The sequence below is a fragment of the Neofelis nebulosa genome, chromosome 7, assembly GCF_028018385.1.
Source record: "Neofelis nebulosa isolate mNeoNeb1 chromosome 7, mNeoNeb1.pri, whole genome shotgun sequence".
Taxonomy (NCBI): Eukaryota; Metazoa; Chordata; class Mammalia; order Carnivora; family Felidae; genus Neofelis; species Neofelis nebulosa.
Window position 1 is genome coordinate 61159126 of NC_080788.1, and position 25977 is coordinate 61185102.

Sequence of the window (25977 nt, forward strand, 5' to 3'; positions counted from 1 at the left end):
GAAGCAGGCTCCAGGCTCTGAGCTGTCAGCACAGAGCCCGACGCGGGGCTCGAACCCACGGACCGTGAGATCATGACCTGAGCCGAAGTCGGACGCTTAACCGACTGAGCCACCCAGGCGCCCCGAAATGGCAGCTTTTGTATAACATATAAACAAGATATAAAACAGAGAGGCAATATATAGCCTTGAGTACTTAGAGACGTTAAGTGGGTCAACTTGTCACCTTCTTTCCTGTGTGGCTTTTTGCATTAATAACTATAGATTGTGTAACAGATGGAGAAAATCCATGGTATGCAAGTCACTTTGGAATATATTCTTATAGTTACATTTTATATGTATTTCTGAAATGCACAGAATTCATATTACTTGTAATAAAATTCTACCTGTAATACTAGATTTAGGAGGAGCTGGAAAATGTTCCAACTTTCTCATCTTGGGTGCTAATAATTTTTTATTGATAGAGTTCGCATGGGAGTATAAAAGTTGAGCAAGCAAAATAATTTTGATCACATTCAGCACTTAGTTATGTCTATAATCTAAAGAAAACTATTGTATTCACTAGCTTAAGTTTGAAAGTTAGATTTATAATTATTTTATTTAATTTTTAAATTTGTTTTAGTGTTTATTTTTTGAGAGAGAGACAGAGTACAAGTGGGGGAAAGGCAGAGAGAGAGAGAGAGAAAGAGAGAGAGACAGATTCCGAAGCAGGCTCCAGGCCCCAAGCTGCCAGCACAGAGCCCGATATGGGGCTTAAACCTACAGACCATGACATCATGACCTGAACTGAAGTTGGTTGCTGAACCAGCTGAGCCAGCAAGGCACCCCTGTTTATAATTACTTTAAATTAACATATTCTTATTCTCATGTTTTTCATTTGGACATTCTCCTAGGGGCTTCTCTGTGTCTTTGTCATCTAATAACAAAACAAAATACAATAATTTTACTACTTTTGGAAGAGAGAGAGCAGGCAAAATATTTTCTTTTGGTTCTTTCTTGCTCTCTGATCTCTCATAAGCAGTGAGTGGGAGCAGAGGACAGGTGGAACGGAGAAAGATAATTGGGGAAAAGATTTTGGTGTGCCTGGTATGTTCTCATGACTAGTATCAATGTGACATCAGGTTCCAAAAAGGTCTGACTGCATCTTCTGTCTCTTGTTTCCCTCACAGAGTCCTCCTATGGACTTCATTTTGAGAAAAATTACTCTGCTTTGAATCTGAACACTTTGTGAACTAATGCTGTCCATATGGTTAATTTTACAGTTTGGTATCTGTTCAGGAATATGAGTTTAATTACTGTTCTTTCAAAATTTTAAATTCCTCATTGGACAACCATTGTGGTTAAAAACAATAACGAAATCTTCTATCAACAAGCAAAAAAAAAACCAAAAAACAAAAAAACAAAAACAAAAAAACCCCCAGTATTTAGCATGACTGCTTCCCTAGCTACATCAAAGGTCAAAAAACATTATGTCTTGTATGTTCTGAGCCAAGACTGGAGTGAATATATTTTATAATCAGAGTGTTAAATGATGCTGTTTTACAAAGCCATGTTCACTTTGAATGTCTCTGCTTTGTAAGCCCTTAAAAGTCAGAATTTCTTGCAAGAAAACATTTCCATGTTAACAAGTTGCACATAGCCAACACCTCATCTAGTAGCCATCTAGTCCAGACCTAGAGAGAAGAGTTGTTTTGCTCTTAACCAGGAATCTTTTATGCATGTCTTAGAATAATGGCTGGCATTTGCTTTTAGAAAGAGTTATAGTGTTTTGGGAAACTACGTCCAAGTTTATCAGTGCTTAGTATTTATGTATAAGTGTATCTTCCCAGCTGGCTTTAAGTCCTGGAGGTACAACCATGTCTTCTTTTTTTGTCTTGCACTATCCTCACACTGTGCCTGGCAACTAAGTTTTCAGCAAATGTTAGGAAAATTCAATTTAATCTTAGTTTGCCCACAATCACCTACTAAGGAAATCTATAAATGCTGTTTTCTATCTGTTAAACTAAACTAAGTGAAGCTATCAGAATTATAGCCATGATTGAAACAGAGATCATATTATGAATATTATGGGGTTTTTTTTGAGAGAGAGAAAGCATGAGCAGGGGAAGGGCATAGGGGGAGGGAGGGTGGGAGGGGGGAGAGAGAGAGAGAGAGAGAGAGAGAGAGAGAGAAGAGAAACAGACAGACTCCCAAGCAGACTCCATGCCCAGCCCAAAGCTCACATGGGAGCTCTTTCTCACAACTGTGAGATCATGACCTAAGCCGAGAGCAAGAGTCTGATGCTCAACCAACTGAGCCACCCAGGTGCCCCCGAATATCTGAAAGAGGATAAATTAAATTCTGAAAGAGGATAGCAACTCTAAGAAAAAGATGCTGGGATATGAATCTCTTCAGATGATAAAATTCTATAGTTTTATACATGTGCAAATACACACACACACGTGAGTGCATGTAAAATGTGAAATTTGATAAGCTCTGTGGATTGTACCCATGTAATTTTCCCGGTTTGGATATTGTACTCTAGCTATTTAAGGTGTTATTATTGGAGCACACTGGGTGAAGGGGATTTCTCTGTACTATTATTGTAATTTACTATTAATCTTTAATTATTTCAGATTAAAGAAAAAATGCTGGGCCAACATTTTCAGAAATGTACATAATGATTAAAAACACTCAACCCTATTGTGACCACCACGTAATTTAAATAATCCTTTTTAAAATATTTTGAGAAAGGAAAATATCTCTGAGGAGTAAATAGGAAAATCTTAACCTTGAATTCCACCACAAGACTCCACATGTAGGTGACACAGTTACTAGTTAATGGGAAACTAACATAGCATCAGATTGGATAAAGAAGAACCCTTGGGGTGGGGGGCGCCTGGGTGTCTCAGTCAGTTGAGTGTCCGACTCTTGATTTTGGCTCAGGTCATGATTCCAGGGTTGTGGGATCAAGCCCCACATCAGGCTCTGCACTGAGCATGGAGCCTGCTTAAGATTCTCTGTATCTCCCTCTGCCCCTCCCCGCCACTCACTCACTCTCTCTCAAAAAAAAATAAAATAAAATAAAAAATTAAAAAATAAAAACTCTTGGTGCCTCTGCACATTATTGTCATGGTAATGACACCTAACAATGCCATAGCAATACATGGGTAGGGTTATTATCCCCATTTTATGGAGACTTACTTTAGACCTGTTGCCTGGGAAAACTGGTGGTTTCCAGTAGTGGTACTGGAAGTGGTGTCTGAACCCAATTTCTGACTCATTCCAAAAAGCCCTGTTTTTTACCCTCTTGACTTCTTTGGAGAGGTGGCCACAAACACAGCAGCCACTGTAAAACAAATACTAACATGACTGGTTGACAAAAATGCAGTGAAAGAACTACAGAGTTATATGAAGAATTATTAGAAATTCTTTTCAGTAATTAATGGAATCATGTGATCCTGACAAAAGACCACAAAAGTATTTTTATTAGAGTGTTCCAGTGATGTGAAGCATTGTTTAGCAAGTTGAGAAGACCAATAAAACCCATAAATATCCACACTGTTGGTGAACCTAAAACTAAAATGTATATGTCAGCCAGTCCATACAGTGCCACAGCATTGCTAAAATCAGAGTATAGGATAGGAAATCCAAAGCTGACCACATTTCTTACTAATCTTGTTAATATACTTCCCAGGTTTAGGAATGGGACTGTTTAAGCAGAGGTTGCATCAGAATGCAGCAGGCTTGCCTCTTGCTGTTTTAAGATTCCCCTGAGTCTGATGACATTGGAGTTAAATTTTTCAGAAGGCCTAGATGGGCTGTTAGGAAGCAAAAAATAAGAGATTGAGCTAGAGAATAACAAGGGGGAACCTCCCATAAATTAGAGGGTCAGGGAAGGTCTATTTGTTCTGTGCTGTACCTTCCATCCTTCTGCCTTCTGCTGCTGGGTCTCTGGTGTCACCATCTTAGTAACAGACTTTTTTATCTGAGGCCCAAAGGCATATGCTGCATACGTTTATACTCTGATAAATGTAAGAAAATAATTCCATGATAAAAGGACATCTGGCATAAAAACTGCTTAGGATCGTTCCTTGGCAGCCCGGTACGGGCTGTAGCAGTGTGGCAGTGGCCGTCTGAGTGCTCACACAGCAAGGCAGGTACTGCCTCAGGGACAGGGACTCCATTTTCAGGAGGCATGCAGCTCACTCTGTGAGAACCTCTATTTCCAAAGTCAAGAGAGTAATCCAAGGTAAGCCACTTCTGTTCCCATATGCTGGGTCTCAATCCATCTTCCTTCTGGGTTTTCTGTAGCCCTCTAACTCTGACACTTTGGGGAAGTCTAAGCTATAACATAGGTAACTTAAGTCAACAAAAATATGACCAAAATCAAATTTCTGAGGTCTTATAGCCATGCCGTTTCCAGTTCCTTTTATCTATTTAGTTTCCTTTTCTACATGTATTATTTTTTCTTTGGGATTTAAATGAAGGGTAGCGTTATATGAATCTTTTAGTTAATATTATCACAAATACTTGTTCTTGAAATGTTTTGAGAGTAACTATTTAAAGGTTCTGGACTCGTAATTCCAACATGGGTTTCTCTCCCTACCCCCACCCCCACCCCCACCCCCTCAGCCTGGTAGTTCTCTGGCACCAGCTGGGTGTCCTACAATTCAACTCACTTTTGACACTATCTACCCAGAGATAGATGGCATCAGATTCCACAGGTTAAGGACTCAGTCCCAGAAACCGCCCTCCACTTCAGATGCCATTCGCAACTCCTGGTTGTCACCTGTACTTCTGACTGACCTATGACTATAAACCAAAGGTTCCCACAACCCCTTCCTTGGGCCTGGTTAATTTGTTAGAGTGGCTCACAGGCCTTGGGAAACCAATTTTCTCACTAGATTACTGGTTTGTTACAAAGGATTTAACTTTGAAAGAGCCAGATGGAAGAGATGCATAGGGCAAGCTATGGGGAAAAGGTGTGGAGCCTCCATGCCCTCTCTGCGGGCACCACTCTCTCGGCACCTCCATTATGTTTACCAACCCAAGAGCTCTCCAAACCACATCCTTTTTAGTTTTTATAGAGACTTCATTATATAGGCATGATTGATTAAATCATTTGCCATTGTTGATTGATTCATCTTCTAGCCCCTCTCTTGTTTCCTGGAGGCCAGGGGATGGGACTGAAAGTTACAAGTCTCTAATCACATTGTTGGCAGCCCTTATCCAGAGGAGCTTTCCAAAAGTTACCTCATTAACAAAAACCCAGTTGTGGTGGGAAGGGGCTTGTTATGAATAACAAGATAGTCATTTCATGTTTATGGCTCTAAAGTGATTTCAGGAACTGAGGACTATAGATCAAATATTATTATATCAAAAGATGCTCCTATTGCTCTTTTCTTTCAGGAAATTTCAAGGTTTTGGGAGCTGTGTGTCGGGAACTATGAACAAAGACCAAATATACATAAGAAGTATATTCTGGTCATGTGATTGACCAAACTTATAACTTATAAATCACAACACTGCTGTTATATATAAAGTATTGTGTTAGATACTGTGATGATCAGACATGCACCAACCTCTTGGAGCTTACAGTTTGGGTGAAAGAAAGAAACCAATCAAATAATCAGAAATAGCTATAAATATACCATTGATAGCATTTGGTCACCTTGTTGAGATGTTTTCTTCACTGGGCATCAAAAACAGCACACACTTGATTCTCCTATCTCATTGACCACTCCTTCTTGGTTTCCTTTGCTGAGTCTTCTTTCCAACCAAATGTTGGAGTGCCCTAGGCCTTTGCCCTTTGACCTCTTGCTTCCTACTCTCCTTAGATGATATCATCCAGTTCAGTGACTTTAAATAATACCTTTTCATATCTATATGCTGACTGTCAAATTTGTATCTATATACCCTATTCCTCCCTGAAACTTTCAGTATCCCAATCCTCAAACTCTCATAAAGGATGATCTTTGTGAGATCTTTATCCACGTGACATCAGAGTTTTAGAATTTAAAGACAAAAAAATGAGGGGTGCCTAGCTAGCTCAGTCAGTAGAGCATGCAACTCTTCATCTTGGGGTTGTGAGTTTGAGCCCCATGTTAGGTTTAGAGATTACTTAACAATAAAATCTTGGGGCACCTGGGTGGTTCAGTCAGGTAAGCATCCAACTCTTGATCTCAGGTCAGGTCTTGAACTCAGGGTGGTGATTTCAAACCCCACCATGAGCTCCATGTTTGGTGTGGAGCCTACTAAAAAAAATTAAAAAGAAAGAAAAATAAGATCTTGAACAAATGAAGACAAAAAATTGAAATATATAATATAAACCAAATAAAGAGGCAGATTTCTTTGTGACGATTTGTGCCTATGCACCCACATACAGCTGAATAATTTTTCAGCCCCCCCCCCAAAATTGTAAGGAAGTACAATCAACTTCTGTATACCTAGATATGCCAACTGTTAACACTCTTCACTTACATCAAACCATATAAAGATGCCTGTTTGACAAAAAAAATGATCACCTTGATGATTGAAACTGAATACACATGTATATACATACAACACAAATATTCTTTTGCCAAACCATCTGAAAGTAGGTTTTAGATAAGACACCTCATTATGTATCTTCTAAAAACAAAGACATTCTCCTGCATAACTGTAAACTGGTAACCCAATTGAGAAAAATCAGTATTAATTCAATATCATCATCAACATATAGTCCGTATTCAAATTCCCCCATTTGTACGATTGTTCTTTGTTTTGTTTTGTTTTGTTTTTTTAAATGCTACTACAAAACCAGTTGTGAGTCTGGCAGCTTTCTCAAGGAATAAAGCAATGATGTTTATTGTTACCTTACTCTAGTGTTTTTCTTTATGGTTTAGCTTCTGACATCCGTGTTTGACAACAGCATCAAGACCTTTGGAGTAATTGAGAGTGATCCTTTTGACTGGGAGAAGACTGGAACTGATGGTTCCCTAACAACCACCACTACTTCTGCCACCCCTCAACTGCACACCCGTTTGACCCCTGCAGCAATTGGGTATGTCCTAAACAGATTATTTACCGGTGGTGTTCTTGCGTGCACTGTGTTAGCAGAAATGTCTTTTATTTCATCCAGGTTCCTTCAGATGACAAAATGCTAAGACATATGAGAAAGCCTATGGATTTCCTTGAATTCATATTGCTCTTACATATGTCTGTTCAGATTTACTTTTCTTAGAAAGTGTTTATAGGTCATACTGTGAAATGGGAGCTTTGAGCTGGTATGGCTTATTGTCAGATTTACAATGGGTATTCCTCACAATGAGAAGGAATTGTTTGATTTTAGTTCTAAAGAATATATAGAAAGAATGAACCACAATTATACCTAACTATACTATGCTTAAGTTTAGTGTGAACAAAACATGTAGCTTGTTGCTCTAAGAAGGTGATTTAATTTACAAAGTGTTTTAGGAACAGGTTATGGTGTATTGCCATCATCTTGGTTTTGTTTGTTTTCTCCCTTACATGCATTAAATACAGTTGGTTTTGTTTGTTATTTTTAAAATTGGGGGGCAGGGTTGTCCTTTTTTTTTTTCCTGACCCATTTTTACCTGCTCTGGTTGCTTTAAACTATTTAGTTAACAATGAAAAAAGTAAGTAGGGAAAAATCATCATATAAATGGAGCTAATTGTGATAAACTAATCCATTGTTTTTGATTTTATATTGAAAGATGGAATCACCAGAGCTTATTGAATCAGAAGAGCTTACATGGACTTACATAACTGGAGATGATATCTTTGATTAGCTAGTCTGAGAGTTCTTAAGTGGGGCACCCTGACTATCTACATTAGAATCATCACAGATGTTTGCTTAAAGTACCCATTTGTTGGAGCCACCCCAGACTTACCGAATCAAAATGTCCAAGGCACAGAATGTTTCTCTTGCTTCTCTGAGTTTAGAACCCACTGCCCTAGTCCAGCCACTCCCTTTTACAATAGAGGAAATAATCCTAACACTGAGTGAATCAGTCATCCAACTGTAGGTAAATATTAGCAACAGAGCTGGAACCTGTCTAGAAATTTTGATTCTTGTTTTAGTGCCTTTGTCCTCCTCCTTTGATTGTTGTTAGAAGTAGATAAGTCTCAAACTTGCAAAAATCCAGGTGATAGGGCTTCATGGTAGCTGAAGTCAGTGAAGACAGTTTAAGTTCCCATCTCTCAATGTTTCCTCCTAAAATAAGACATAATAACAAGAAAGAAAAAATAAAACTACACAAAAACCATGTCCTTAACATAATTTGAAGACAAAGGATGCCTACCCTAAACTCCAAAATAAGTAGAAACAAAAAAACCACCAACTCTCTTATGTTCCTACTTCACTCAACCCTGCCCCCCAGGCTTTATAAAGGCAGATCACTAAAAACTGGGGGGAGGAGGAAAATTAGCAATGGGACTTAAGGTTGGTCTTAAACCAACATCAGAAAAACTGAACCTGTCTTACAAATGAAATTATTAGAAAGTGTCTAGGTAGATCAGGTCATGAACTACCAGGAGGTAAAAAACAAACAAACAAACAATGATTCAAAATACATAGCTTCTGAAAGAAAGAGAGAGAGAGAGAAAGAAAGAAAGAAAGAAAGAAAGAAAGAAAGAAAGAAAGAAAGAAAAAGAAAGAAAAGAAAAGAAAGGAAAGAAGAGTGGGAGGGAGGGAAAAAGGAAGGAAGGAAGAAAGAAAGAGAAGAAGGAAGGAAGGAAGAAAGGGGGAGTGAGGGAGGGAAGAAAGAAAGAAAGAAAGAAGAAAAGAGACAAAACAGAAAGGAGAAGTGCCTTTTATCAGTTGAGTGGTGAAGGGTCCAATCAGCAGAGAGAAACTACATAGTAATTTGAACAGAGAAGGATGATACAAGGAGTCATTACCTATAATACAAAATTGGAACAATGTGGCATAGACTAGTAAGAAATAGAAATACAGTGCTAGCAAATACAAAGTGTAGCTCCTACTGTTAAGGCTAAGATGAAGCATCCAAGGAAGAGCTCCACCAGCTCTGACTCCAGGGCTGAGCTCCTGACCTTGTTGGATTGCTCACTGGATGGCCAGGAAGTCACTCTGATGCCTGGTAGAATTTGCTGAAAATCTGCCCTCTGGAACTTGATGGAAATCTGTTCTCTGTGGTGTCAGAGAAAACTATTTGCTGGTGTGTCTCACCAGAGACACTGTGTCATAAAACTGCTATTTCTCAGGGAAGCTGTTGGTTGCTGACCTCTTTGTGCTGCAGGAAACAGGTGCTGAAGATGCTGAGACGTGGCAGGATCCTTGTGCTGGGGAGAGCCATACACACTGGAGAGACTTGCCAAGCTGCACACTGGAGCTCTGACAGAACACTTTCCTCTTGCAGTGTCTCTCCAGTGCCCTCTGACACAAGCCCCAGTGCCAGCTGGCAAAGGAAAATATTTCAAGGGCTCAGATCCACTTTCACAGAACGGGCAAAAGGGATGAATTTCAAGCTGAAGGCGGTACATCAATAATTGCAGAAGGGCAAAAGGGGAAATAAAGTTTACCTACAAAAAGGAGAACTATAAAATCAGGATACTGTATCTCTCTGACCATAAAAACAAGTAAAAATCCACTAATGTGTTTGGACTTTGTTATATTGACAGAAGAGGGCACCAAATAAACTACAAATCTCATGAACTACTTCACTACCACAAAAATGAACAAGAAAAAGATTTCCAAGGCCCATTACGTCTTACTGAAAAAAAAATCAGAAGAGAAAATCTACTTCATACTAAGGAAATTTCCTTTCAGAGAATCAACCACGAAGAAGAAGAAAACTCTAAGATAAAACCCCAAATGGAAGTAAATATACTTGTGCATTTGAAGATAGGGATAATCACCTTGAATCAGAAATTTTAAAACTAAGAACAGAAATAGACCACAAAGTAGAGGAAGATGGGAAAAAAAGGAAAAGGAGAAGAGAGAGAAAGGAAGACATGAGAGTTGATTGAACTGAATGGAAGAAAAAAAGATGTCTTAGAAGTGAAAAAATTAGGGGTGCCTGGGTGGCTCAGTCGATTAAGCATCTGACACTTGGTCTCAGCTCAGGTCATGATAACATGTTTTGTGAATTCGAGCCCTGCATTGGGCTCAAGCTGGCAGTGCGGATCCTGCTTGGGATTCTCTTTCTCTCCCTGTCTCTCTGCCCCTCCCATGTGTGTGCTGGCTCTCTCTCTCTCTCTCTCAAAATAAATAAAATAAACTTAAAAAATGAAAAAGTGAAAAAAATTATAAAGAGCATAAAGGAGAGTAGATTCAAATGAAAATTTAATAAGGGCATTGATATAAAGTCGGGGGTAGGGGAGGGAAGCCCTAAAGGAATGAAAATAAGATAATCATTTAAAATGGCTAGAGAGAGAGTAGTGAAAATGGAATGCTGACAGAGGAGGAATAGCATTTATTATCGATTAAGTTAGAGTCCCTAATGGAAGAAAACAAAACAATACCGGTTAAAACCAAGAAACTCTATAGCAAGAAAAAATGAGAAAACAGGGGACTAAGAGCATTTAAAAAGGTATATGTCCAGAGTACACCATTAGAACAAAAAGGCAAGGGGTGCCTGAGTGGCTTAGTCGTTCAAGAGTCTAACTCTTGATTTCAGCTCAGGTCATGATATCACAGTTCATAAGATCAAGCCCCTCAATGGGCTGTGCACTGACCATGTGGGACATGCTTGGGATTCTCTCTCTCCCTCTCCCTTGTCCCTCCCCTGCTTGTGCGTGCATGCATTCTCTCTCTCTCTCTCTCTCTCTCTCTCTCTCTCTCTCAAAATAAATAAACTTCTTTATAGGCAAACCTAAAATACCCCCAAAAAACAGAAAGAAAGAAAGAAAGAAAGAAAGAAAGAAAGAAAGAAAGAAAGAAAGAAAAGAAAAGAAAAGAAAAGAAAGAAAGAAAGAAAGAAAGAAAGAAAGAAAGAAAGAAAGAAAGAAAGAAAGAAAAAGAGAAGGGCTAAATGAGAGTACAAAGAAGATTCATCTTGTAGAGAAAGAAATATAACAAAATACATATAATTATAAAATACTGTGACAGAGTTGAGGCCAAACATATCAATCATAGCAATAAATATGCATGGGCTTAACTCCTCTATGAAAAGATTTTCAGTTTGGTTTACATAGCTAAATACATATGCTATGTACAAGAGACCTAAAAAATATTTCAGAAAGGATGAACAAAGAAAAACCCAAAAAATGGGAGCCCTAAGAAGAGAATAATGATCCTGATATCAGAGAGTCTAAAATTCAAGCAAAAAAAGCAAAAAAAAAAAAAAAAAAAAAAAAAGTTATGAAGATGGAATGCTTTTTTTAATGCTTAATGCTGCAATTCACAAATGGGACATAATAAATACATAATATTTAGGCTCCAGAATTCCAGCAGTCACCTTTAGGAAGCAACAACTAGAAGAGATTCAGGGAGGCATAGCTAGAAACACACGAGTAATTGGAGATCTTCTTGCATATTTTTTTAGCTCTACATCCTGAAGATAGAGATCGTGCCTTCTGCTCAAATGCCCCTGGAACATTAATAAAAATTGATCAGTTATTAGGTCATCAAGAAACTTTAATGCTTTATAGTTCGATAAAGCAGAAATATTATACTGCCTGATCACACTGCATTAGAACTAGAAATTTCCAACAAAAACCAAAAATGTCAAAGGCCCTTCCTCCTGGAAGCTTAGAACCCTATCAGACTACTCATTTTTTACATTTAAAGCTAAGATCAGAGGGAAATTATGGGTATTAAGTAAGGAGGTACATGATGTCAGTATGTCTTATTACTGGTGGTATTAATGTTGTTAATCTGGTTAGGGTGATGTTAGATTTTTCCACTGTGAAGTTACTATTTTTCCCTTTGTAAGTAATTATTTTATGGGAAGATGTTTTGAGACCATTCAAATAAACTTTTTTTTTAATTTATTTTTTAAAAAAATTTTTTTTAAGAGAGAGAATGCAGGCAGGGAAAGGGCAGAGAGGGAGGAGTACAGAGGGTCTGAAGTGGGCTCCGTACTGACAGCAGCGAACCTGATGTAGGGCTCAAACTCATGAACTGTGAGATCATGACCTGAGCTGAAGTTGAACGCTCAATCAACTCAGTCATCCAGGCACCCCAAAACTTGTTTTTCATTGTACTTTCTCCCACAAGTTTTAGCATCCATCAGTGAATCTTGCCTGAAAAGTATTGTGCCTACAAGCCTACCATTTATCTGGCCCATTAAGAAGTGACTGAATTTGCTGACCTCTGAATTAAAATACTGATTTTTCAGCAAACCTTATCTATTAAGGCCAGATAAATATCTGTGAGCTGTGCTGTCTCTGTCGCCACTACCACTTCCATTATAGTGCTAAAGTAGCCACAGACAGTATGTAAATGAATGAGCATGACCCATGCCATACACTTGACTTACAAAAATAGGTGAGCTGGCCAGATTTGGCCCACAGCCCTAGTTGGCTAATGCCTGCCTTAGATTATGGGGAAGGAAGTGTGAAAAGGATGTCTCTTCTTAGTACTTTTCTTGACATCTGTCCAATTCTTCCATACATGTCCTTACTTTTTTTTCCTTAATGTTTCTATAATTTATACCTTGTCCACAAACACACACAATGTGCTAATGTGCTAATAATACTCTTACATATACTTTTGCATTCATTCAACTCCTGAATGAAATATGATTTTTCTGGGAAGGAATTTCTTTCCATATCGCAAACTCCGGATTTGGATCAGAGCTATAGGAGAATGAAGAAAATAGAATTATGTAAGGGTTAAAAATGAGGAATAAATGCAGAGAGGAACCTAAGTCATGTGCAGGAGAGCCCGTGTGGGGAAGATGTGAGAGCCCCTTGAAGTGTGTGGAATTAGACTGCAGCATATGAGAGAAGAGGGAAACTGGGATAGAATAAAATTAGAAGCAGTTTGTAGGTGGAGATGTACTTTGTTTCCTCAGGAGTGGAGAAGGAAATGCCAAGGAGTTGGGGGGTTGGAAAGAAACTGTGGAATAGTAGCTAGGCATAGGGAAGAAAGGATTGGAAGAAAACTGAGAGATTTAAAATGGGAAAAAATTGTGGGGCTAGTAGACCGACCTTCCTGAATTCAAATATTGATTCTTTTGCCATTCTCTGTCCTCGAGAATACAGGGAATTCTTTTAATAAACATTTGGATTGCCATGTAGCACATATATGTTAGTGTCTGTTGTAATGTCTAGCATCAATCTGTATATTGAACTTATATCTGAAAAATGTTTTAGTAGCCAGTTTATGAGCTTTATGAACTTTATTTACTTTTGAACTTTATTTTTATCATAAATCCCTTTATATGAACTATTTTAGGCCAAACTACCTTTTTCAGTGTGTTCCCAATGTCAGAACTATAAGAACCACTTTACAGGCCTGAGAGCTATTTTTTTCCTGAGAGCTATTATCAGTGCTTTTCTAATTACATACGTATAACATATTGATAAAGAAGAGATTCATCTTCTCCTATTGGCCCTAGTAGGGAGAGGTGGTAGCGAAGGTCAACTTAGGTAGAACAAGTCCCTGAAAAATGACTGATCTTTGTTCTCACAGCATTTCATATTGACAATACCTGGGCCAGAGCGTTGTCACCCTTGGAGTGGTTCACTAAGAAGATACTTATTTTACCACTCATATTGATTGTATGTGTCAGTATAGTTAGTCTAGTGAAGACTGTTTTTTCTATTTTTAGACATTCCAGATCACTTCTAAGAAAAGGTTTCACTGTGTGGTAAATATTGTGTTCAGTCGGCAATATTTAAAAACAAAACAAACTGGGCACCTGGGTGGCACAGTTGGTTAAGCATCTGACTCTTGATCTCAGCTCAGGTCTTGAACTTAGGGTCATGAGTTCAAGACCCACATTGGGTTCTGTGCTAGGTGTGAAGCCTACTAAAAAAAAAAACCAAACAAATAAAAATAAAATACAAACTAGTATACAGAGCATAGTCCTAGAACATAAGAGCATACAAGGATCTGAACACTTAATGAGTGATAACTAAGAACTAGAAAAGCCCCCTCATGGGCCAGCGGTCTAAGGGAGAGATGACCAGCCATATAAATGGGACATGAAATTACTTAGAAAGAAATATATAGACAGGTGTCAATATTTTTTAAATTTTGTTCATGGTCAGTTCATGCAGAACTGTATAATTATAGAATTTCTAGTTTCACCCAGAGGGCAAGAATTTCCTTTCTCATTTCCCTAGAGCCTTCCATATAGTAGATACTTAGTAAAAAGTCTGTAAATGCAGAATGCTAGATACATTTTACACTATTTAAAAAATACAAGTGATCACATACCTGCTTATATCGTTATGACACTTAATATTTTTTTGCTTATAGTTTTTGTTATTCCCTAAATGAAAAAAAAATGGCTAAAGAATAGAAAATACTACAACTGACAGGGACTTATTAGAAAATAGAGCAATAATTGTTGAATCAGTGAGTTATTGTTAACATTTCTTTTTTTAGATCAGCCTGAAAATTCTACTGATCAGAAGCAGTTTTATTTTGTACAATTGGCATGACCTAAGTTTCTGAGGTTTTTGGTTTTGTTTTGTATTACTCTTTTACTCATGTATAGACTTCATGATTTAAGTCCAGAAACAAAATGTAGGATAATCTTAGAGTGACTTTTGATTCTGGTGTTTTTAAGTTCTGCCTTTTTTTCACTCCACATTTTTAGAATTGCCAATGCCACTCCCATCCCAGGAGACTTGCTTCGAGAAAATACAGATGAGGTGTTTCCAGATGAACAGCTTAGTGATGGGGAGAATGGCATCCCTGTTGGTGTGTCACCAGATAAATTGCCTGGATCTTTGGGGCACCCACGTCCCCAGGAGAAGGATGTCTGGGAAGAGATGGATGCCAACAGGAACAAGATAAAGCTTGGGATTTGTAAGGTTAGTATTTCTTGTATAGGAAGAATATCTTTCTATGTGCTTAATGTTTTTCTTCTGTTAATGTAGCTAAGTATCATGATTCTTAACTTTGAGAAGTAGAACATTTATTGCTAGTGATTTATATATTTGTAATTGCAACATCTTGGCTAATTTTGCCCATAGCACTCAGGTATAGATGCTAAACATTAATCTTCGTCTTGTATTTTGTGAAAAAGATGAAGGGATTTTTAAAAAATAACCAGACACAGAGACTAAAAGAAGAGACATCTATAGAAAAGAAGTAATAGTCTTTCTAAATAATATGACAAAACTCTGGGCCCCTTCTTTAGTGTGGACCTAGGGAACTAGGAGTACCCATTCTGAAAATTGCCTCAAGTGGAGGTGGGGAAATGAGGGTTGGGAATGGAAAACATTGAACTGATCATGAGGTGACATAGTGGATGTTGAATAATTGACATGATTTTTTCTTCCTTAGGATTGTAAGCAGGACTACTTGTAAGTATGGGGAGAGATACAGATTTCTGAATTAAATGGTTAATTTTTAATAATCTTGGGGCATATTATCCCCAAATTTCTTTTTGCCTTTACTGTTCCTTGTCCTTTACAGTTCACAGAAGATAAAATGAAGATTAATGGGAATGGAGAGGCAGTGAATTATGAACCAGTTAGTTTCTGGTGCTTCTTATGTTTTTATAAAGGTTTATTTGGAATAGAAGTTAAATGTATAGGTGTGAAATGAGACTTTGGGCTCATACCTATTGACATAACTGATAGAAAATTGGCTAGTAATGCTTTATGAAGTATATCTTGAAAAGAATTTTCTATGATCAGTTGTGAGGAGCTTGGCCTGTCTGTGGGACAAGAGACATCTGGGGGACATCCCCCATCTGTCTCTCTCTCAAAAAATAAAGAAATGGTAAAAAAATAATAAAATAAAAATCTCTAGTGACATTCTTAGTTGCCAGCCCACAGGGGTATCTGTGTATATGAGAGTATGAAATGGCATTTGACATAGAACATACTTACTGTAATTTCTTTCACCCATTGTCACTATTTAATCTGTATTTAGTTCTCTTCTATTTTTTAATTATTTCCTTTTCAAAAACATTACTCAAATTAGATTATTAGTGTTACTGTTCTTTTATAGCAGTAGTGTTTATGTGGATTTTTCAAAGATATTTACCATTTCCTTACATTTTTGGAAGTCCTGGACTCACCTTCTTTCTTTCTGAAGTATTTCCATTAGAAGTTCCTTTAGTTCAGATCTTTTGGAAAGACTTTCAGTGTTTACTTAGTTTTTAATGTATTTATTTTAGCCTCAATTTTTTTTTAACGTTTTATTTATTTTTGAGACAGAGAGAGACAGAGCATGAACAGGGGAGGGTCAGAGAGAGAGGGAGACACAGAATCAGAAATAGGCTCCAGGCTCTGAGCTGTCAGCACAGAGCCTGACACAGGGCTCGAACTCACGGACCGTGAGATCATGACCTGAGCCGAAGTCGGACACTTAACCGACTGAGCCACCCAGGCGCCCCTAGCCTCAATTTTTAAAGAGAGTTTATGCTAGCTTCAAAGTTTTTGATTGACAGTTATTTTTCCTCTGGCTTCTGTATTGAATTTCAAAAGTCTGTTATTCTGGATTTTTTTTTTTTTTCTTTGTTACATGATCCATTCCCTCTCCCCCGTCTTTGCTCCCTGGCGACTTTTTAGCTTTTCTCTTTGTCTTTGGTGTTGTACATTTTAACTACAGTGTGTCTAGGCTTATATTTCTTTTTATTTATCCTGGTTGGGATATCTTGTTTCCTGAGTCTTTGATTCATAATTTTGTATCATTTCTAAGAGATGTACAGCCATTCCCTAGCGAAATATTGCCACTAATTCATTCTCTCTGTTCTCTCATTCTGGGACTCCAATTAAACATATATTATGCCTTTTTATTCTGTTACATAATCTTGTGCTTCATTCATAATCTCTTAACATCTTTTTTCATATTTTCCTTCTCCTTATCTTGTTGTGCTTCATTCTAGGTAATTTCTTTTGCTATGTCTTCTAGTTCACTGATTAAAAACTTTGGCTTTTCCTGGTTAATTTGATGTTTAACTTGTTGATTGAATATTTAATATTAAATTCATCAGCTAATTCCAAATAATCCCTTGTTGATATTTGTGATAATGACCTTTATTTATTTAAACATTTTAGGTATAACTGTTATATATCCTGCTTCTTTTTTAAAAATTAATTTATTTAAATTCAAGTTAATTAACATACACTGTGCTATTGGTTTCAGGAATAGAACCCCGTGATTCATCACTTTCATATGACAACCAGTTTTCATTCAGACAAGTGCCCTCTTTTATGCCCATCACCCATTTATCCCATCCACCTACCCACCTCCCCTCCAGCAACCCTCAGTTCTCTGTATTTAAGAGTCTCTTATGGTTTGCCTCCCTCTCTGTTTTTATCTCATTTTTTCTTCCCATCCCCTATGTTCATCTGTTAAGTTTCTCAAATTACACGAGTGAAATCATTTCTCTAATTTATTTTGCTTAGCATAATGTACTCTAGTTTCATCCATGTTCTTGAAAATGGCAAGATTTCATTCTTTTTGAGCACCAAATAGTATTTCATTGTATATATACACCACATCTTCTGTATCCATTCATCACTCAGTGGACATTTGGGTTCTTTCCAACTTCTTATCCATTCATCAGTCAGTGGACGTTTGTACTCTTTCCATAATTTGGCTATTGTTGATAGTGCTGCTGTAAACATTGGGGTGCATGTGCCCCTTCAAATCAGCATTTTTGTATCCTTTAGATAAATACCTACTAGTGCAATTTCTGGGTCATAGGGTAGTTCTATTTGTAATTTTTTGAGGAACCCCTCCATACTGTTTTCCAGAGTGGCTGCACCAGTTTGCATTCCCACCAACAGTGCAAGAGGGTTCCTCTTTGTCTGCATCCTTGTCAGCATCTGTTGTTGCCTGCGTTGTTAATTTTAGCCATTCTGACAGGTGTGAGGGGTGGTATCTCCTTGTGGTTTTGATTTGTATTTCCCTGATGATGAGTGATTTTGAGCATCTTTTCATGTGTCTGTTGGCCACCTGGATGTCTTCTTTGGAAATGTGTCTATTCATGTCTTCTGCCTGTTTCTTTACTGGGTTATTTTTTTTTTTGAGTGTTGAGTTTGGTAAGTTCTTCATAGATTTTGGATACTAACCTTTTATCCAATATGTCATTTGCAAACATCTCCTCCCATCCCATTGGTTGCCTTTTAGTTTTATTGATTGTTTCCTTCATTATACACAAGGTTTTTATCTTGATGAGGTGCCAGTAGTTCATTTTTGCTTTTATTTCCCTCACCCCTGGAGACATGTCAAGAAGTTGCTGTAGCCTAGGTCAAAGAGGTTGCTTCCTGTTTTCTCCTGTAGGATTTTGATGGTTTCATCGCTTCTCGGCCTTTTGGGTAAGATCAAGTGTAGGATTTTGATGGTTTCCTGTCTCACAGTTAGGTCTTTCATTCATGTTGAATTTACTTTTCTGTATGGTGTAAGAAAGTGGTCCAGTTTCATTCTTCTGCATATCGCTGTCCAGTTTTCCCAGCACCATGTGCTGAAGAGACTGTCTTTTTTCCATTGGATACTCTTTCCTCCTTTGTTCAAGATAGGTTGGCCTTACATTTGTGGGTCCATTTCTGGGTTCTGTATTCTGTTGCATTGATCTATGTGTCTGTTTTTGTGCCAGTACCATACTGTCTAGATTACCGCTTTGTAATACATCTTGAAGTCTGCAATTGTGATGCCTCTAGCTTTGGTTTTCTTTTTCAGGATTGCTCTGGCTATTTGGGGTCTTCTCTGGTTCCAGACAAATTTTGGGATTGTTTGTTCTAGCTCTGTGAAGAATGCTGGTGTTATTTTGATAGGAATTACATTGAGTGTTAGATTGCTTTGGGTCGTATAGACATTTTAACAATATTTGTTCTTTCAATCCATGAACATGGAATCTTTTTTCCTTTCTTTGTGTCTTCAATTTCTTTCATAAGCTTTGTGTAGTTTTCAGTGTACAGATCTTTTACCTCTTTGGTTAGGCTTATTCCTAGGTACTTTATGGCTTTTGGTGCAATTGTAAATGGGATCAATTCCTTGATTTCTCTTTCTGTTGCTTCATTATTGGTGTATAGAAATGCAACCAATCTCTCTGCATTGATTTTATATCCTGTGACTTTGCTGAATTCATGCATCAGTTCTAGCAATTTTTTGGTGGAGTCTTTGGCATTTTCCATGTTGAGTATCATGTTATCTGCGAAGAGTGAAAGTTTTGACTTCTTCTTTGCCAGTTTGGATGCTGTTTATTTCTTTTTGTTGTCTGATTGCTGAGGCTAGGACTTCTAGTACTATGTTGAACAACATTGGTGAGAGTGTACATCTCTGTCGTGTTTCTGACTTTAGGAGTAAAGCTCTCGGGTTTTCCCCATTAAAGGATGATATTAGCTTCATATATGGCTTTTATGATGTTGAGGTATGTTCCTTCTACTTCTGCTTTCTTGGTGGTCTTTATCAAGAAAGGATGCTGGATTTTGCCAAATGCTTTTTCTGCACCTATAAAGGATCATATGGTTCTTATCCTTTGTTTTGTAAATGTGGCATAGCATATCGAACCAGCCTTGCAGCCCAGGAATAAGTCCCAATTAATCATGGTTAATAATTCTAATGTACTGTTGAATTTGATTTGCTAGTACATTTATCTTATTGAGAATTTTTGCATCTAGGTTCATTAGGGATATTGGCCTGTAATTCTCCTTTTTAGTGGGTCTTTGTCTGGTTTTGGAATCAAGGTAATGCTGGCTTCATAGAATGAGTTTGGAAGCTTTCTTTCCATTTCTGTATTTAGGATTAGTTTAGAAGAATAGGTACTACCTCTTTTTATTTTTTATTTTTTTTTTAACGTTTATTTATTTTTGAGACAGAGAGAGACAAAGCATGAACGGGTGAGGGTCAGAGAGAGGGAGACAGAGAATCTGAAACAGGCTCCAGGCTCTGAGCTGTCAGCACAGAACCCGATGCGGGGCTCGAACTCACGGACCGCGAGACATGACCTGAGCCGAAGTCGGCCGCTTAACCAACTGAGCCACCCTGGTGCCCCGTTATTAACTCTTCTTTAAATGTCTGGTAGAATCTGGCCCAGGACTTTGTTCAGAGATTTTTGATAACTGATTCAATTTCTTTGCTTATGGGCCTCTTCAAATTTTCTATTTTTTCCTGTTTGAGTTTTGGTAGTGTGTGAGTGTCTAGGAATTTGTACATTTCTTCCAGATTGTCCAGTTTGTTGGCATATAATTTTTCATAGTATTCTCTTATAATTGTTTATATTTCTGTGGTGTTGGTTGTGATCTCTTTCTTTCTTTTTTTTTAATGTTTAGTTTTTTTGAGAGAGAGTGCACACATGCACAAGCCAGGGAGGGACAGAATGGAAGGAGGACAGAGGATCCAAAGCAGGCTCCGTGCTGACAGCAGAGACACCAGTATGGGGCTCAGACTTGCGAACCATGAGATCATGACCTCAGCTGAAGTTGGATGCTTATCCAATTGAGCCACCCAGGTGTCCCATGATCTCTCCTCTTTCCTTCATGATTTTATCTATTTGGATCCTCTCTCTCTCTCTCTCTCTCTCTCTCTCTCTCTCTCTCTCTCTCTTTTTTATAAGTCTAGCTAGGGGTTTATCAATTTTTATTCTTGCAAAAAACCAGCTCTTAGATTCATTGATGTGTTCTGTTTTTCTGAAAACAGCTAGGGACAAATGGACCTTAACCTGCAGGGGTAGACACTGTTCTACTGGGGTTTTTGTTTGTTTGTCTCTATATCATTTATTTCTGCTCTAATCTTTATTATTTCCCTTCTTCTGCTGGCATTGGGCTTTATTTGCTGCTCATTTTCTAGCTCCTTTAGGTGTAAGTTTAGATTGTGTATTTGGGACTGTTCTTACTTCTTGAGATAGGCCTAAATTGCAATGTATTTTCCTCTTAGGACTGCCTTTGCTGCATCTGAAAGGGTTTGGACTATTGTGTTTTCATTTGCTTTCATGTATTTTTTAATTTCTTCTTTAATTTCCTGGTTAACCCATTCTTTCTTCAGTAGGATGTTCTTTAACCTCCATGTATTTGAGGGCTTTCCAAATTTTTTCTTGTGGTTCATTTCAAGTTTCATAGTGTTGTGATCTGAAAATTTGCATGGTATGATATGGACCTTTTTGTACCTCTTGAGGGCTGATTTGTGACCCAGCATGTGATCAATTCTGGAAAATGTTCCATGTACACTTGAGAAGAATGTGTATTCTGCTACTTTAGGATGAAATGTTCTGAATATATCTATTAAGCCCATCTGGTCCAGTATGTCATGCAAAGCCATTGTTTCCTTGTTGATTTTCTGCTTAGATGATCTATCTGTTGCAAGTGGGGTATTAAAGTCTCCTAGTATTATGGTATTATTATTAAGGAGTTTTTTTTATGTTTGTGATTAATCAACTTATGTATGTGGGTGCTCTCCAGTTAGGGGCATTAAATATTTACATTTGTTGGATCTTCATGATGTATAGACCCCTAATTATGACATAATGCTCTTCTTCATCTCTTGTTACAGTCCTTGGTTTAAAATCTAGTTTGTCTGATACATGGCTACTCCAGGTTCCTTTTGACCTCCATTAGCATGATAGATGTTCTCCATCCCCTCACTTTCAGTCTGTGGGTGTCCTATGGTCTAAAATGAGTCTATTGTAGGCAGAATATAGATGGATCTTGTTTTTTAATCCATTCTGATACCCTATGTCTTTTGATTGGAGCATTTCATTTATATTCAGAATGATTATTGAAAGATATGAATTTAGTGCCATTGTGATATCTGTCAATTTGGTGTTTCTGATGATATTCTCTGGTCCTTTGTAGTCTTAGCTGCTTTGGTCCTTTTTTTTCCCCTCAGAGAGTCCCCCTTAAAATTTCTTGCAGAAATGGTTTAGTGGTCACACACTCCTTTAGTTTTTTTGTTTGTCTGGGAAAGTCTTTTTCTCTCCTTTTATTCTGAATGACAGCCTTGCTGGATAAAGGATTCTTGACTGCATATTTTTCCTGTTCAGCACATTGAATATGTCCTGCCACTCCCTTCTGGCCTGCCAAGTTTCAGTGGACAGGTCTGCTGCTAACCTTATGTATCTACCCTTGTAGGCTAGGACCTTTTGTCCATAGCTACTTTCAGAATTTTCTCTTTATCCTTGTATTTTGCAAATTTCACTATGATACATTGTGATGTTGACCTGTTTTTGTTGACTTTGAAGTGAGTTCTCTGTGCCTCTTGGACTTGGATGCCTGTTTCCTTCCCCAGATTAGGGAAGTTCTCTGCTATAATTTGTTCAAATAAACCTCCCCTTTTCCTCACTTTTCTTTTTCTGGGACTCCTTTGATATGAATATTGTTTCGTTTCTTGTAATCAGTTAGTTTTCTAAGCCTCCCCTTGTCATCTAGTAATTTTCTTTCCTTCTTTTTGTCAGTTTCATGATTTTCCATAATTTTTTTCTTCTGTTTCACCTATTCTCTGCTTCTTTTTTTTTTTTTTTTTTTATTTATTTTTGGGACAGAGAGAGACAGAGCATGAACGGGGGAGGGGCAGAGAGAGAGGGAGACACAGAATCGGAAACAGGCTCCAGGCTCCGAGCCATCAGCCCAGAGCCTGACGCGGGGCTCGAACTCACGGACCGCGAGATCGTGACCTGGCTGAAGTCGGAGGCTCAACCGACTGCGCCACCCAGGCGCCCCTATTCTCTGCTTCTTTAATTCTTGCTGTCCCTGTATCTAGTTTATTTTGCAGTTCAGTTATAGCATTTTTTAATTCATCCTGACTAGTTCTTAGGTCTTTGATCTCTGCAGCAAGGGTTTCTCTGGTGTCTTCTGTGCCTTTTTTAAGCCCAGATAGTAGTTATGACTGTTGTTCTAAATTCTTGTTCAGATATATTGCTTATATCTGTTTTGAGCCGGTCCCTGGCTGTGATTTCTTCTTGACCTTTCTTTTGGGGAGAATTCCTTCCCCCAAAGGGAAGAAATTTGTCATTTTGGCTAAGTTTCTGTCCTTTGCATGTTTTAAAAGCTTGTTATGTTTCCTACACCTGAGAATACTACTGTATTAAAAAGGGGTCATACCCTGTCCAGGGCCTGTCACTCCAGGAAGTGTTTCTGGTGTATGCTGTGTGCCCTCTGCTGTTGCATTTTGGCTGCTCTTTCCCACTGGTCAGTCCTTTACAAAGCTTTTCCTTGCTTGTAGTGGTGGAGTGTATGGAACTTCAACCAGGTGTGCTTTGATTTCTTTGTTGAAGTAACCCTAGGAAAAAAGGAAAAGGCTGGGGGGGGGGGGTGCCGGGGACGGCGAAGGCTGACCCCATAAAAAGAGAAAAAGAGAGGGAACAAAAAACTATAAAGCTGATTGCACAGAAAGAGAAGGGGGGGGGGAGGGGAAGCAGAAGAAAAAAGAAAAGAAGGAAAAAGAAAATTTAAAAGCCTGATTCAAAAAAAAAAAAAAAAAGATAAAAGGAAATGACAAAAAGTAAACCAGAAACTATGAGCCTGATTCCAAAAGAAAAAAGAGAAAAGGAGAAAAAAACTAAAAATGAGTTGTCTTTGGTGCTTGAGGGGTGCTTGACTGTGCTGGTCTGGAGGAAAGGCTGGCTGCATTAGCTCAGATTCCATCTTGCTTCTAGTAGATAAGCCGTTGCCAGGCATGGAGGGGCAGAGTATGGTGTAAGCAGGTCCCAACTCCACTGGGGGCCGCTGTGCTCCTCTCTGAAGTCCCACTGTGTTGTGTTGGGGGAAAAAATGGCATCACCCCAGGCTTTGATCCCCAGACTGGGGATCCCAACCACCACTGTTGAGTAGCCCTTACAGAATAGTGAGGGCAGTCACCTTGCCCTCAGCCACAAGTATCCTGCACCTTCTCCTTGGTGCACAGTTGGGATTCAAAACCCCAAATCTTAAAGGACCTGGCATAGTGCAGATCTACTCTCCTCCTCCAGAGTAGAGCCTTTCCACCCTGCTGATGAAAGGGTTTGGCCATCACCTGCATGGTCTTTTGTCCTTGGTGAGGCAATAAACCCTCTTCCAGAAGTACTCCAGGAAGGGGACTGTTCTCTTCCAGTGTACCCTGGAGATGTCTACACTACAGTATGCACTCCAGGGCCAGCTCCCTTCTCCCCAGGAGTGTGTCCACAGCTCCGCTCAGGAGAAAGACACATACTTCCAAAACCTTGGAGTGAGAGCTCCAAAAGCTATTTGCAAAACAAAACTGGGATGCTCAGTATTTCTCGCTCCCCAGTTCATGGTCCAAAGAGGTTTTCCTCTTGTGCTAACTTGATGTTGCACTTTCTTAACCCTTCTCTCTTTCCCTCCCTTTTGTCTCTGCACAGAAATGGTTCCCTCTTGTCTGTGGCTCCACTGTTTTTCTCTTCCCCAGTTCACATCCATGCACCTCACATCTACCAAGCTGTTTCCCTCCAACTGTGGATATCCTTCTGTTGCTCTGCAGATCTATTTCCTGGGTGTTCCAAAAAATCTGACCTCAATACAGCTGTGTTTAGGGACAAAGAAAGCCCAGGATCCCCTACTTCTCCACCATCTTAACTCTCCCCCCTATATATCCTGTATTTTAACAAGTTTAATATCTGATGTCTTTGGGAGTTTTAAATATTTTTCTAAAAATTATTATTATTTCTGTTAGTCGTGGTGGCATTCCTTCCCATGTGTTTGATTAATAATTGATGGCAGTCCTGTAGACCTTACTTCAGAAGAAGTCTTACTTCGGAGAAGATTGTCTTCTGCTTCTGCTGGTAGCCAGCAGACCAGTTGGGCATCTTTAAACATACCAGACCTCCCTCTCTTACCCTACTACTGGGGTCAAGCTTAATTTCCTTGGTAAGTGTGCTGCTGTGGGCATCTGTCCTTAGGCAGCCCCACTACTCTGAGCTGTGTCATATTCAACCTGCTGCTCTACTCAGCTCTTTATTGTTCTAGCTCCAAGTTTTCTTATTGTTGTTTGGTTTTTCATTTGGTTTTTAGAGAAGGTGCAACAGGGGATATTCATGTTTGGCAGCCTCTCCTACCTCTTGTGAGACCACCTGTGGCTCAAAGAAAATGTCCTTTCCAGGTTTTATTTTTACTTTAGTGGAATGGAGACCTGCAAGCATCTTGTAAGATATCATACAAAAAGCTAAGGTGGTTAAACATTTTTAGACTGTTTATTTTTGTACCAAAAACATAAAAAACTAAAATAATACTGAAACTGAGAATAAATTAATATTCATTTTATAAAGGGTTAATAGACAAGTGTTTAGAGATGTCACCTATCCAAAATATCTTGATTCCTGAAAACACATCGCAAGCATTTGCTTATATTATTTTGAAAGACGTCAGTGATTCCTATACATAGTCACCTGAATGTTTTTCATTATTTTCTTTTATATTTTGTCTAGGCTGCTACTGAGGAAGAAAACAGCCATGGTCAAGTAAATGGTATTCTGAATGCTCCAAGCCTTGGTTCACCGATTCGTGTCCGCTCAGAGATTACTCAGCCAGACAGAGATGTTCCATTGGTGCGGAAGTTACGTTCTATCCACAGCTTTGAGCTGGAAAAACGTCTAACACTGGAGCCAAAGCCAGATACTGACAAGTTTCTTGAGACCTGGTATGAAATAGCTTTTCTTTTCTTTAAAGCTACTAAGAAAGATGCTATAGTTATCCTCAACATCATCATTACTAATTTCTATAATGTAAAGTCTTTCAAATAAGAAATGTTTGCATTTTTGTAGTACTGATTTGATTAAGCTCTCATCTCCATCCATGTTTTTATTATCATTGTGATTCTTAATGTGAATTGTCTTATAATACTGTTACAAGTTCTTATAACACAGCTTTTGGCCTTGCAAGTTGAGCAGTGGGAACTGGTAATTTCATAAAACTAGGTACAAGTTAAAAACATTTTGAACTTACCTTGTTTGGAAGGGATCTCATTTATTGGAG

The 25977-nt window shown here is 38.4% G+C and overlaps 1 protein-coding gene across 5 annotated transcripts in view; it reads left to right on the forward strand.

The window, feature by feature from the left end:
* TTBK2 (tau tubulin kinase 2) overlaps positions 1-25977 on the forward strand; it is a 167941-nt gene that overhangs the window by 116281 nt on the left and 25683 nt on the right. For all 5 annotated transcript variants that reach the window (XM_058738036.1, XM_058738035.1, XM_058738037.1 and 2 more), the window contains 3 exons: positions 6864-7021; positions 14715-14931; positions 25431-25642. In XM_058738036.1, the coding sequence (XP_058594019.1) occupies positions 6864-7021; positions 14715-14931; positions 25431-25642 (587 nt within the window). The remainder of the gene's footprint in view (positions 1-6863; positions 7022-14714; positions 14932-25430; positions 25643-25977) is intronic.